Source organism: Lynx canadensis, chromosome C1 (genome assembly GCF_007474595.2).
Source record: "Lynx canadensis isolate LIC74 chromosome C1, mLynCan4.pri.v2, whole genome shotgun sequence".
Taxonomy (NCBI): Eukaryota; Metazoa; Chordata; class Mammalia; order Carnivora; family Felidae; genus Lynx; species Lynx canadensis.
In genome coordinates, this window is record NC_044310.1 from 187,445,639 (window position 1) to 187,460,473 (window position 14,835).

At 35.9% G+C, this 14,835-nt stretch overlaps 1 protein-coding gene across 1 annotated transcript in view; it reads right to left on the reverse strand.

The window, feature by feature from the left end:
• The window catches only part of ALS2 (alsin Rho guanine nucleotide exchange factor ALS2), a 72,240-nt gene that overhangs the window by 30,136 nt on the left and 27,269 nt on the right, over positions 1–14,835 (reverse strand). The window contains 5 exon segments of the mRNA XM_030323762.1: positions 3,695–3,760; positions 6,061–6,241; positions 8,449–8,620; positions 10,750–10,932; positions 13,680–13,757. Coding sequence (XP_030179622.1) covers positions 3,695–3,760; positions 6,061–6,241; positions 8,449–8,620; positions 10,750–10,932; positions 13,680–13,757 — 680 coding nt within the window.

A 14,835-nucleotide genomic window follows, 5' to 3' on the forward strand; every position in this document is an offset into this window, starting at 1 on the left:
GTTTTAATCTAATAATGGCAATACTGCTTTTCCTTTACAAGGCTAGGTTTGTAACTGTTACTCAAAAAATAAATATAGTAAAGGCAGAAACAATCCAAGTGTCCATCAACAGATGAATGGCTAAACAAAATGTGGTATATGTATATAATGGAATATCATTCAGCCATGCAATGTAATGAATTTTGGTATATGCTACAACATAGACAGACCTTGAAAACATTATGCTTAAGGAAATAAACCAGACACAGGAAGACAAATACTACATGATTTCACTTACATGAGTATCCTACCTAGGACATCCTACCTAGGATAGGCAAACTCATAAAGACAAGAAGTAAAATAGAGGTTACCAGGAGCTGGGGGGTAGGGGAGAAGTTGTTGCTTAATGGGTACAGACAGTGTTTTTGCTGGGGTGGTTTTTAAAAGTTTTGTGTATAGTGTGGTAATTGTTTATACAACAGGAATGTTCTTGGTGCCACAGAACTATACACTTAGGAATGTTTAAAATGATAATTTTTTTTAAACCTACATGATGATCAAACCATCAGACTAGCATGAATTGAGTAGCTAGATGATAAACCAGCTTAATGATGGGAGTCTGAGTATCAATATCCAAGACCCACTAACTGCCATGTAGGCTCACCAGCTATGCTCTAGAAGTTCTTTTTTTAAAGAAATACTTTAAAATAATTTAAAATACTGACTTTGTAAGTAGAAGTTGTAAAAAGATGTTATTATTGCCTTTAAATATGTAAAACCCTGGGGTTCATGAACCACAGTTTGGGAAATGCTGCCCAAATTCAGACTTCATATTTGCTTCCACAGCTTAAAGTCACCCATTGTTCATCAATTGCTTTCCACCTGTCTAGGCTCTGGCAAGAGGCTTTCATTTACATCATCTGCTTTAGCTGCTCTGACAATGAGTCAGGTCAACTCCTGAGTACTGTGAACTCAATTCTGAAATAGTAGAGGAAGGTTAATAAAAAAATAAAATAAGGCAAAATAAGGCACCAGGGTCAGCAACTACCAGAGTCCCTCAAGTAGGCAAGAAAACCCCATTTTTAAACCACCACAAGTCACCTATTTTTGCATTAACTAAAATCGCTTTTCCTCAAGCATTACTATTTGCAAAAATAACCATTCCTTTTTTTTTTCTTCATTTAATTATTGGTTTGACTGCAGTTATTTTCCCCTACTTTTTTGGCAAAGATTCACCATTTCACCAACACTAAAGGTTAAAAAAGCTTTTTTTTAGTCATTGTAATGTACAGATTATAAAAATTGGAAATTGTAAAATTGGAAATTGTAACAAATGTAAACTTGTCAGTTAAAAGCCAGAAGCTCTCAGATTAAAAAAAAAACAACAAAGCAGTAAGTCCATCAATTTACTATTTATAAGAAACACACACAAAAAAACTACAATACAATATAGGCAGGTTAAAATAGAATAGAAATTGGTGTCATTATATTAATATAAAACAAAATAGCAAGATCACAGATTTAAAAGTTACTACATAAGGATAAAATATGACACTCTCTAACTTGTCATTAAAAAAAATGAAAGCCAAATCCTTATTTTGTTAATGAATGAGCACATGACATAAGTCAAAGATATCAATGAGCACATGACATAAATCAAAGAAAAAAATCACAGGGGCGCCTGGGTGGCGCAGTCGGTTAAGCGTCCGACTACAGCCAGGTCACGATCTCGCGGTCCGTGAGTTCGAGCCCCGCGTCAGGCTCTGGGCTGATGGCTCGGAGCCTGGAGCCTGTTTCCGATTCTGTGTCTCCCTCTCTCTCTGCCCCTCCCCCGTTCATGCTCTGTCTCTCTGTCCCAAAAATAAATAAAAAACGTTGAAAAAAAAAATTAAAAAAAAAAAAAAAGAAAAGAAAAAAATCACAACAGAAATTAGAAATACATTTATAATTTAATGACTATAAAAACAAAACTTTAAGATATAGCCAAAGCAACACTTGGAGGGAAATTTGTGGCCTTGGATGAGTACATCAGAAAAATTAAAGGATTGGAAAATTAATGAACTAAATGCTAAACTCAAAGTTGGGAGATATTAACAGGAGAAAACAAAGAAAGAAGAAGGAAATAAGAGGCAAAAATTAATGAAAAAGAATGGAAAAACTAAAGCTTAATCTTTGGAAAGAAGATTAAAAAAAGGTAAACTTGACAAAATCAACTAAGATAAAAAGATAAAAGGCTCAAATAAGAGGAATGAAAAACAACTACATTTATTATGGAGGTGAAAATAATCTTAAGAAATATTACACCAATAAATTTGAAAACTTGGATGCAATGAACAATTTTCCAGAAAAGTACAAATAATTAAAGCCACAAGAAGAAATAAAGACCTGAACAGATCTAATCATGAAAGAAATTAAACTGGTAGTTTAAAAACCCCCTACAGAAATGCCCCCAAAGGGGCGCCTGGGTGGCTCAGTTGGTTAAGCATCCAACTTCGGCTCTGGTCATGATCTCACGGTTCATGTGTTCAAGCCCTGCATCAGGCTCTGTGCTGACAGCTCAGAACCTGGAGCCTGCTTCGGAGTCTATGTCTCCCTCTTTCTCTCTCTCAAAAATAAATAAACATAAAAAAAAAAAAAATGCCCCCATGAAAGCCATATCTTTTCATAGATGAATTCCACAAAATCTCAAAGTACAGATATTCCCTATCTCATGCAAACTATTCCAGAAAATAAAGTTCCCACACTCATTTTGTAATTGCTAGTGCAACCTTCTTACCCAAACTGAGCAAGTTCAGAAGAGAAGAAAAACCTCACATTCACATAGTTGCAAAAATTTTAAATATTAGCAAATGTCAGTAACGTACTGAAAAACTAATACAAACAGGCCACTGAATTCATCTTGAGAACTCAAGGATATTACCATTAAAAAAATCAATTGCTCTTCAACTTTCAGGAATAGAGGGAGCCATTTTTTTTTTTTCTTAAAGAAGGGAATCTTTTAACCCTATAAATGATATTTACCAAAAACCTAAGGCAATCATCTTTAATAAAGAAATGCTAAAACTATCCTCTTTAAGATCAGAAATGATCTTAGGATGTTATTACTCTATTAGGATATAAAATCAAAAGCAAACATGGCAAAACATTAATGTCTATGAAATCTGGGTTGTGAGTACATATTTGATATGTTTATTATTAAAATACATGTGAATTTTTTAAACTTACTTTTGTCTATAGGTCAACACTTGTTGAGAATCTACATAGTTCAGAATGATTAGATTCATGTAAGGTGCTTTTATATTTATTATCCAGAAACTAAACACAGAATCTTTCTATCTGTGCAACACTTTGCGTTTTTCTCTACACCATCACATACGTTATTTGTTCCTTACCAGGGCAAAAACATTCTCTTCTTTCAGATGAAAAAAATTATGCTCAATTTGGTGAAGACAGCTGTCTAACATCTCAGGGATAATAAGTGGTAGCACTAAAGAAGGACCCAGACCTTGTAGTTTTTTTCAGTACTACACTACTTCCAATGATAATCAGGAGCTAATAATACCAGTCCTTTTAAGAGTCAGTGAAAGTCTACATTTTGATTCATTTGGTAAAATGACGAAGTCAAAGCTTTTCCCAGGCACTCAAAAACACAGAACACAATAAAATATAATCTTTGGTTGTTAGAATAATAATGGGAAGGTAAGTGTTTGCTTACATGGCAGGCTTAGCAAGAAGCTGGAATCCTCCCATAACCAGGAAATTTGTAATAGATGTGCAATACCTTGAGCAAAAGAGAAAACACACATATGTTAGCATTAAAATGTAAATTTGTTCTTCAGAATTTTCAAACAAGCAACTGGAGCAGATACTTTTTGGTATCTCACCAATAAGTTTCAGTACTTTTGTGAGTCAACATTCATGAACTGTAAAGGACTGAAAAGAAGGGCAGGTTATGTGATAATCACAATACTCAGGCAGGGGGGAAAAGCCATTTTAGTAAAGATATTACTATAAATTATAAATTTAAAATACACCTAAATTATGCAGAAGATCCTAGAATTTGTTTGGTAGATTTTACTTTGGTAACTTAACAAACTTGAGAAAATATGATTTAAACTGTTGGATTTTAGTGAAAATTAAGTCTTCAGAAATAATAGAGAAGAAAAAAATATGTTAAAAGAGCTCGAGTGAAACTTAGAAAATGTTGGTTAAGTTTTGATCAATCGCTAGAGAATGTCTTGATATATTGTTTTGAGTTGTGTATACTTCTACCATACTCCCAGGATGGCAAAATGGAATCAATTGACTTTCAGAAAGAGGGTAAATTCCTATTAAAAACAGCCCAAAGTGGGTGCCTGCGTGGCTCAGTTGGTGGAGCATCCAACCCTTGATCTCAGGTCTTGATCTCAGGGTTGTGAGCTCAAGTCCCATAATGGGCATGGAGCCTACTGGAAAAAAAAAGCCCATGGTACTGTACACTTAAAAATGGTACTACTAGGGCACCTGGGTGGCTCAGTTGGTTAAGCATCTTACTTCAGCTCAGGTTTGTGAGTTCAAACTCCACATCGGGCTCTCTGCTCTGAGTACAGAGCCTGCTTCCGATCCTCTGTCTCCCTCTCTCTCTGCTCCTTTCCCGCACTCACTCTCTCTCTTGCTCTCAAAAATAAACATTAAAAATAAATAAAACAAAAATAAATAAAATGGTCCTGATGGCAAATTTGATGTTACATGTATTTTACCACAATTAAAAATTATTTTCAAAATTCATAAACAAATCAGGATTTTTTTACTTGTCCCATCAATATGAATAAATCGGGTTAAAAAAAAATAGTCCAAGGTATAAAAAAAAAGCATTTCTAATTATAGGTCCTGAAGTATCAGAGAACAAAAGAAGTAAAAAAGATTATGAGATAAATAAGATAAAAAAGAACTATACTAGTAAAAGCTGAAAGCTTCACACAAACAAAATCTTGTTTAAAAAAGTAAATTGGTATCAAATTATGTATTTTTCATGTCTGACAGACAATGAGTTAAAAGGCTTCAACTTGGGTATTTCCTCTCAGACAATAGCTTCAAATACATTCAATTTCGTTTAGAATTAAAATCACATGCATCTAATCTATCTGTATATACATGCATAAATGCGAAAGGAAATATACTAAGATTATTAATAATGGCTATTTCCGGTGATCAGATTACGGGCAACTTTAAACATCTTTTTGACTATCTTTATTTATACAGTTTTCAATAATAAACAAACTTTACTTATATTAAAAATAACTTCAACAAAACACCAACAGAACATTAACTCCTTTTCACTGGCTCTGCACTGTGGCTGCATGATCTCAGAGCTCTACACAGCGCCTGGTACTTAGTGGGTACTCAGTCGATATTTGCTAGATGGATGAGGTATTAATAAAGAATAAAATTTTCACTTCAGATCAAAGCATTAATGTTATTTTAATGCATATTAAAATAACAAATTATGCCTCACGTCATAATGTCAATATACAAATTAAGAAAAAGTGAGAAATATTTAAATTTTCAAATACATTTGGTATATTTTACTTGAAAAACATAACAAGAACTGTGGATAACTATCCTAGATTTTATTAAGGAAATATCTTTATTTTGAAGATAGTATGGTCTTTAAATCCTCCATTTACACAACAATAAAAAACAGACATTGGAACAAATCGATATTTACCATTAGCAGTTGGTCTTAAAATAATTGTTCAGTTACTTATTTCCTCTAATTTTAGCATAATTTACTTAAGTAAGCAACACTGTTCTCTAAAGAACCATATTTATTATAGTATATTTTATGTAAATTAAGTAGACTATCAATCATTTTGCTAAACTATAGAAGGAAATATAATTATTTTTAAGACTCTTTCCCCTTAAAGAAAACTAAAATTTTAGCAATGCAGAACTATAGTTGGCTTAAGATTAAAATACTGCTTTGCAATTTCTATTACCTTATATCACTGTCCCTAATCTAGTCTCTTCTGATTAAGGAGCTGTTCTCCTTGGCAGAATAACCCTGCAGAGATTGAACATGACACGGGACTGGATACTTGCTCTGTATAACTATCCAAGAAGAGACTTGCATGCTTCAGAATGACCAAACTCCTGGCTTCCTTTATCCCATGAAGGAAGCTGCTCAGTGAGGCTCCATGCTGACCAATTAGGTAACACAGCTTGCTGAACCGGCTCGCCACCTCCTGCAACAGCTGGACTGTACTTGCAGTGCCCAAATTGTCTGTAACAATATGATGATGATGACATAACCTGAAGACTCATTACCTGAATACTTTCTTATGATAAAGATTATGAATCCTCCTTTTCTAAAAATACTTAACATGTTGAGACGTACTCTCAACTGTGGAACTCAAATAATCAGTGGTAAAGAAAGCAACTTCAGAGATCATAGAATCCAGTCATTTGAAAAACTTGTTAAAAATATATTCACAGGGATTCTATAGATTCTGACTCAGTAGGCCAAGGTTAAGATCCCAGGATGGATATATTCAGAAGAAAAGCTGTCCAGGGTATTTTGAAGACCAGCCAAATTTGAGAACCACTGAGCAAATCCAACTCTCCTCTCATTCTGAAGAGAAGTAATCTGAAGCCAAGAAAGGGGAAGTGAATTATCCAATTTCACACAACTGGAAAGTAACAGCTAGGAATCAAACTCACTTTTGTAGTTATATCTTGGTTAATATTTTCAACTTTTTGTACTGACTTCTGCTCTATTGCTCCTGGGACAAGCCCAACACTTCAGAGCAGAGAGGTCAATCCCCCAATCAGACTGACCAGATTGCTCTGAACTTTATACAGGGCACCAGGAGATTATTTGCTTTTTCCCAGTCCAAAGTTCCTAGTTTCCAGGACATCTCTCTAAGCACTGAGGCTGATGAGCAGACAAGGGAAAAACAATAAAGAAATCAGGAATCAGGACAAGGACAAGGATGATTTCACTTTTCTTTTAGAGCAATCCAGGAAGCTTCCAGCTTAGATTGCTGCTTTTCCCCTGCCAAACTCCTGGGATATTAGGCCCACCCACTGGAGAAGAATTTATAGAACAAGCACTCTACAACACTTAAAAAGGCAAAACATATCAAAAACTAAAATAAACAAACTGGGGCGCCTGGCTGGCTCAGTTGGAAGAGCGTGTGACTCTATGTGAGTCGTGAGTTTGAGCCCCACACTGGGTATAGAGATTACTAAAAAATTAATAAACTCAAAAAAATAATAAAATAAAATAAACCAAAACCAAAATAAAACAAAATAAATGCAGACAGTCCCTAACTTACAAAAGGGGGCATTCTGAAAGACCATAAATTAGTTATTTGAAAAAATAGTGGTTTTCCCATTATAAAATGGGCTGACCCACACAAACCAATGTCAACCTAATGTGGAAAATCTGATGTGCTAATAAGGCAGAATTTAAGTATCACAGTTTTGACCTGAATTCTAGGTCCTCAGAGAGGGTCAAGGATTGCAGGAAAGAAAAAGAAAAGTTCCTCTCTATTTTCTATGTGCAGGGCCAAACTTATAAAAATTTTTGAAATAATGAAATTTGATCTTCAATAGCCACTCCCCCCACCTCCATTTTGTATTCCTCTCTAACCTCCTAGAAACTCCCGGGATCTAGTGTACATGGACAGTAGCCCCCCCTCTAGAACTACTGTAATCCATTTCCTCTGTATTATCTCTTCATCTCCAATCCCTCCTTGTTGACAACTAAGAAAAGAAATCAGATTTAGCCAATTCGTAGTAATGTGGGATAAGACCCTGAACACTCTTATCCACATTTTAAGACACTACTTATAAATCTAAATGAATCTCTACTTGGTATAATTCTAAGAACTAGAACAAAAAAAAAAAAAAATTAAAAATTCAGGTAGTCTAATGTAAGCTATCTTAGGACTCATGGGGCTAGAAGTGTTGTTTAGAAGTCTAGTTCCTAGGATCAACTTTCCCAAAGCTGTTCTGCTTCTCTGCCATGAATATCCTGAAAGTGCCACATCTTACTTCCACAAGGACAAAGAGCTGTGGGAGTGGTAGAATACTTAGGGGCAGCTGGGCTACTGACAAAGTGCAAACAGTTTGTAAGTTGTTGACTGCCTGTGTATAAAAATAAGAGAATGGACAGGGTGCCTGGGGTGGCTCAGTTGGTTGAGTGTCTAACTCTTGGTTTTGGCTCAGGTCATGATCTCACAGTTCATGGGAACAAGCCCCACGTCAGGCTCTGCACTGACAGCGTGGAGCCTGCTTGGGATTCTCATTCTCTCTCTCTCTCTCTCTCTCTCTCTCTCTCTCAAAATAAATAAATAAACTTAAAAAAAATAAGAGAATGGAAAGAAAAGAATAAACCATGACTCAAGAAGTTTTTTTTACTTCTGACACAGGAAGAACAGGTAAGAGTCCTGATAACTGAGGGAGTTCAGGGGAGATTCTACTTACCTAAACTAAGAAGAGGCCTGAGGATGTGAGATTTGATGTCACTTAGTTTTGAATAGAACCGTCTTTCTGTAGTAGCCAACTCATGGAGACTGGCAATATATCCCATAACATTTTTGTCCACCAAAGCTAGATAGCTATCTTTTCCTGCTGTCACTCTGCTTATATATCCGAGCTGAAACAGAGAATAAAAAGATTAAAGGTAAAATATAATTTACTAGCAGCAATTTGGGTGCTAACACTGGCTAATATCAGCTAGCAAGAGCCAAATGGGAAATATTCAAGAATTTTGCAAGTTAGTTATTAGACTACTAGTAGCTTGAAATTAGCAACAGTAAAATTACCAAAAACAAATTGGCAAACACTACAAATCACGGCTCATTTTTTTGTTTTGTTTTGTTTTACAGCTGGTTAGCCAGTTATATATAACACTGTTATATATGTGTATCTGGACCTATACACAACTATATATATCTATGCTTTTATTTATTGCCACAATATCTTTTATTTCACATTACACGTGTTTAGAACCACAGACACCCTAAATATACAAAGATCCAAATGTCAGAGATACATGTCTCAGGAACCTTCTTTTTTTTTTATGAGATAGGATAAACGAAAGCAGAAAAGATCTCTATGCTAAAATATTAAGGGTCTAGAAGTTATCTTGTATCTTAAAAGTACAACATAATGGGATTTTCTTTACAAGGGACTTTTTGTCATTATTTACCTATTACACCACTAAACAAAAATAATGAATGCATACACAGATCCCTACAAACCAGGCCACCAAGCTGCAGACCCAATAAGCTACTTAATGCCCCATGGTAACTAAAAATACATGTTAGAGCCTTGTTCGTCTTATCAGCCTATTTCATCATTTATCCAGACTGAAATTTTTCATGGGGAATGTGGAGCCAGGGCCAACAACTACAAAGAGTCAATTAGTATGTCTCAAATAAGAGGCTATATATAGGTCAGGAGCCAAATCTTGGCCAGTGTTACCTTTCGCAAGAAAGATGTTGTCCCTATACAATCATAGCTTATACATTTAGTCAAAAAAACAAACATGAAAGATAAAAAAAACAATCCGTAGGATATATTATTCAGTACGAATAAGAAACCCAGAATGTACTAGCTTTGAGGGTTAATTCCCTTACAGCATTATCACTTGGAGGATGTGAGTTACTTTAATGAGGAAAAAGAAAACCAGAAACATGCCAGTGGTTTGTTTATGAAAAAGGGATAGGAAGTAGGAAAGCAGAGAAATCCAAATGAAAAAGAAGGGAGTAAACAGCAGTAAATAAATGAAAAGTTAACAGAGAGGGAAGGAATGGGAAACAGAGCACTGCTGGTAGTTGTTGGGTCTGCCATGAGCCCACCATGGACCTGTGCAATTTTTACTTCCCGTTTACAATTAAACACTCATTTCTTGGGGCGCCTAGGTGGCTCAGTCAATTAAACATCCAACTCTTTTTTAAGTTTGTTTATTTTGAGAGAGCTCAGAGAGAGAGAGATAGAGAGAGAACGAACATGGGGAAGAGGCAGAGAGACAGGGAGAGAGAATCCCAAGCAGGCTTCACACTGCCAGCACAGAGCCTGATGCAGGACTTGATCTCACGAAGCACGAGATCATGACCTGAGTCGAAACCAAGAATCGGACGCTTCTACCGACTGAGCCACCCAGGTGCCCCAAGCAACCAGCTCTGGATTTTGGCTCAGGTCATGATCTTACGGTTCAAGGATTTGAGCCCCGCATTGAGCTCTGCACTGGCAATGTGGAGCCTGCTTGGGATTCTGTCTCCCTCTCTCTCTGCCACTCTCTCTCCTCTCTCTCTCTCAAAATAAACAAAAATAAACTTAAAAAAAAAAAAAACTTCTCTCTCCAATTCTATTCTAATTTACCTCTGAGAGCTCCATGAATGCAGTCAAGAAATTTTATTATGAAATATACTTTTTGATATTCCTACAAGAGTGTTAATTCAACAAACATTTATAAGGGACTTGCTGTTGAGAATACAGCAGTAAGCGAGAGAGCTTAAAATCTCTCCTCTTAGGAATCTTACAGTTGAGGACAGAAAATAAACAAAAAAAGCAAATTATATAGGTTATTCGGTGGTGATAGGCACTGTGGAGGGAAGTAAGTCAGAAAAAGGAGATAAGGAGTAAAGGGGGATGGTAAGGGTTTCCAATTTTAAATACAGTAGTGAGATACTTAATAATAGGCATACATACAAATAATAACAAAAACAAGACTGCCCATGTGTTACAGAATGTGGGCCTTAGGATCCAATTCCTGTTCACCTTACTACAGGAGAGAAGTACTGGAGTCTTAGTACCACTGTGATTCTCTGGAAGGTTGTCAACTTCTGTAGGGTCCTGTCGGCCACTATAATATAACCCAGGTTGGAAGTCTTCTGTATCCACTAAAAACAGGGAATAATCCTGGCCTGCAGCTACACTCCAGACTCCATTTTCACTGTTCACCTGTAACAACAGCAAGAAATTATCTGATAAGAGAAGGAATTAAAGAGAAATTCAGATCTACCAGAACTGAAATGTCAGGTTAAACAGGTGTGGTGCAAAGTCACTCACACCTCAGAGGGCAAAACTCACCCAGTGATGTGCCTGATCAATTGCAGCACAGATGCAATCCCTTGTTCAGCTTTTATTTTTTTTTAATGTTTATATTTATTTTTGAATGCAGAGCTGATGTGGGGCTCAAACTCATGAGTTCATGACCTGAGCCGAGGTTGGATGCTTAACCAACTGAGCCACCCAGGCACCCCCTCAGCTTTTAAATTTAGAACTGGATTGTTTTTATAAAAATCTGAAAAACTGGAATTTAAAAAGGAAAAACCATAGATCTAATTTTTAATAGTTATTTGTGGGAGTCCCCACAGTTCTCAGCCTATATTACAATCAGGAGGCACAGAAACTTCTAGAGCCCTATTCTGACAGCTACGACACACCTCTGTCCATTCACATTGAACCGTGTACAAAAAAAATCAAGACAGAAAGAAACAATCTAACAAGACAAAATTCCACTCTAACCAACTAAACCCTTGAGCGCTAAAATTCAGTTTTCCCACTTGGAACTCACTACCTCTCAGATGTGACTTCACTGTACCAAGCCCCAGGATGTTGGAACAGGCAGGACCCCTTAGAAGCCCATCTACAGGGATCCCCGAGACCAGGGGTTCTCAATGAGCAGTCTTTGCAGAGCAGCAGCGATCACCTACAACCTGTTAGAAATGCAAACTCTCAGGCCAACGAGCTACTACTGGGGGTTAGACTCAGCAATCTGGTTTAATACACTCTCCAGGTGATGCCAATGTGTGTAGAAGTTTGAGAACCCCTGTCTTAAACCAATGGTTTTCAAAGCTTAGGATTCCACGTAGTGATTCAGGAGCCACCATGGAAGTGCAGGTGCCAGCACTCTGTCCCCATTCCCCCTCCATCCTTCAACTAAAGTAGCTCCATGTTTATCCATTCTATGTATGGGATTACACAGAAGATTTCATTTGAAGAAAGTGTTCTATGAAAACTACTGCCCCAACCTCCAGCCCCAGCTTTAGCTGTGATTTCTATATTGATAAGCAAAAATCCTCTAATCTGTTGGATTCTTTGTGTCTAGATGGGCTCCAAATCCTAGGTGATTAGGTGACTGTGTGAGTGTGTGTGCATGTCTCTACTACTTCACAGCCATCTTCTTCCAGCATGACACCATCTCCTCAAATCCAGGCTATCCAAATAACGGGCTTCCTGTTAACTTTGTAAAGAATGGATTAAAATTTCTGCAGAAGAGTCCTCTTTCTAGTCTCTAATCAAAACTAATTCAGATCTCATTCTACCTTGACTTTTAATTCACAAATTAAAACAACTTCAGAATGTCTTTCTCATCTTTCCCATAAATATAAAACCAAAATCCCGGTGATGTAATTTTTATATGTACAGTTAATGAGTAACAAAACTAAGATCTTCTTCTCTCTTGTCTAACTGTATAGTGTTAAGTAAAAATTTGATTTCCAGAGCGTCTCCATTCTATGTTACAAAACTTTCCTTGGTAAGAATAAATGCACATTCTGCTTTTCTGAAATAAAAAACAGGGAACAATGATAAGCCATATTTTTTTTGTTATACAATATCAGTAATTAAATAGCTTACCACTGAAATGTTCTATACTGAAAACATTTAAGATTGGAACTAGGAAGTAATAACTGTTCCCTAATGTTTTATTTAAGTCTTTCCCTCTCAGTGAAATGAAGTGCACTAGAAGGAAAGGCAGCAAATAAAAGTCTTATGAAGTGATAGATGCACCAGACACTCTGAAAACATGAATTATTGGAATATGTATTATCTGTAGTTTACATGTGAATCATGTTCCTGAAGTTGAAGGAACCATCCTTTTTATAGTCCCTCAGTGGAGGGAGCATGTCTTGGGATGGGGGAGATAGCACAATCAAACTACAAATATATAAGGAGTTCCATATTCCATTCTGTTAGGCTATCACTATGTGTACTCCTCGCCCTCTACCCTTCAAAAAACAAACCAACCTTGCATAAGGAGTCAATACCATTAAAAAAAACAAAAGGAACCAATACTATTGATGAGAATTTAGTATAGACACTCCTCTAGAATTGCATCACAGGAACTAGATAGAAGCTACCAATCTCTGAACAGCATTACATAAACTGAAAACTAAAACCAATTCATACACAGTGAAGAAATCATCCATACTTTTAGCTTCACTACAGAAAATGAAAAGATTTATAAAAAGGTTTTACTACTATGACTATGTGTGTAAGAAAAACCAAAAAAATACCACCACCATAAAAGTCAAACTTAAGTGAAAAGTCAGAGAGTAATAAGCATTATTTGGTAGTGTAAATCTCAAAAGTCAACATCACAATCCCAGAAACATTTGTTTTAAAAGAAAGAACTTTTCATTTTTATTTTTAAAGACAAAAAATTATGAATATTCAAAGTATAATGGAAGCTAAGAACAAAAGAAATATAAACATATTATCTAAAAAAAAGAATATTTAGCCTGAAAATAAGGGGCTTCATGTTTTTAAAAAAAAAAAAAAAACTTGAAGTACATGAAAACAAATTTAGATTACAAATATAAAATCCTAATTTTTTAAAACACAAAATAGAGAAATATTAAGTGTTATAACTTAGAATTCTGAAATAAGTTGCTATAAAAAAATCACCAAGTTCTCAAAAGTACCTTTGCAAGACGAGGAACTGTTGTTGGAAAATCATAATGCCCAAGTTGACCAAAGGTATTGCTACCCCATGAGTAAACCTATTAGAAAATCACAAGAAAGTAGGTAAGAGTTGTAAATCTGATTTTGCATGTCAATTCTGAACCTCTACAACATATACATGTGTATCTATGTATATATACACACACCAATAGTTACACATATACTGCTTTCTTCTTTAAAATAAGAGATACTGAGAAAATTCCCTTTTAAACAAGACCAGAGATAATGAGCAAACAGTACACTAGAAGACAAAGTCCAAGGGTTAAACAACAACTAACATGTCTCAAGTGTTTACTACCTGCCAAGTATTGTCCTCAACATTCTCTTTGTATTCACTAATGCTTAATTCTCATGACAATCCTTTCTTTACCAATAAAGAAACTAGCTCAGAGAAGTCACAAATTTATAAGTGGCAGAGCCAGGATATAATCCCAGGAATTGTCTTACACTGCCTCTTACAAAGAAAGTGATAAAAAATACGGGTCAGTGCTATAAAGAAAAATTAATCATGATTTTTTTTTTGTAAGTTTATTTATTTTGAGAAGGAGAGAGAGCATGAGTGGGGGAGGCAGAGAGAGAGAGAGAGAGAGAGAGAGAGAGAGAGAGAGAGAGAGAATCCCAAGCAGGCTCCACAAAGTCAGTGCAGAGGCCTCCTCAGGGCTCGATCTCACAAACCGTGAAATCATGACCTGAGGGGAAACCAAGAGTTTGACGCTTAACCTACTGAGCCACCCAGGCACCCCAACGATTCTTTTTTCTATAGATAGGAATACTATGACATAACTAGAACACCTTTTCATATATGAAGAGTCACTGCAGGAGAAACACAAGTACCTATGTTCCACTACAGACAAAAGAAACTGGATTACAGTGCCTATGTTTAATGAAAATGGTTTTGTTTCTTCTGGTTTTAAAAGCAATTCATGGTCACTGTACAAGACTGTCACAGTACAAAGAAAAAGTGAATGGATGTGTTTATTTAATGCTATGCACTGATATTTTTCTATGTCAGTAAATATAGAGCTACATCAGTCACGATAACTACATAGAACTCTACTGTGGGTGTAGTTTATTCAATTACCTAATGAAGTAAACATAATAATTTCTTTCCAATTT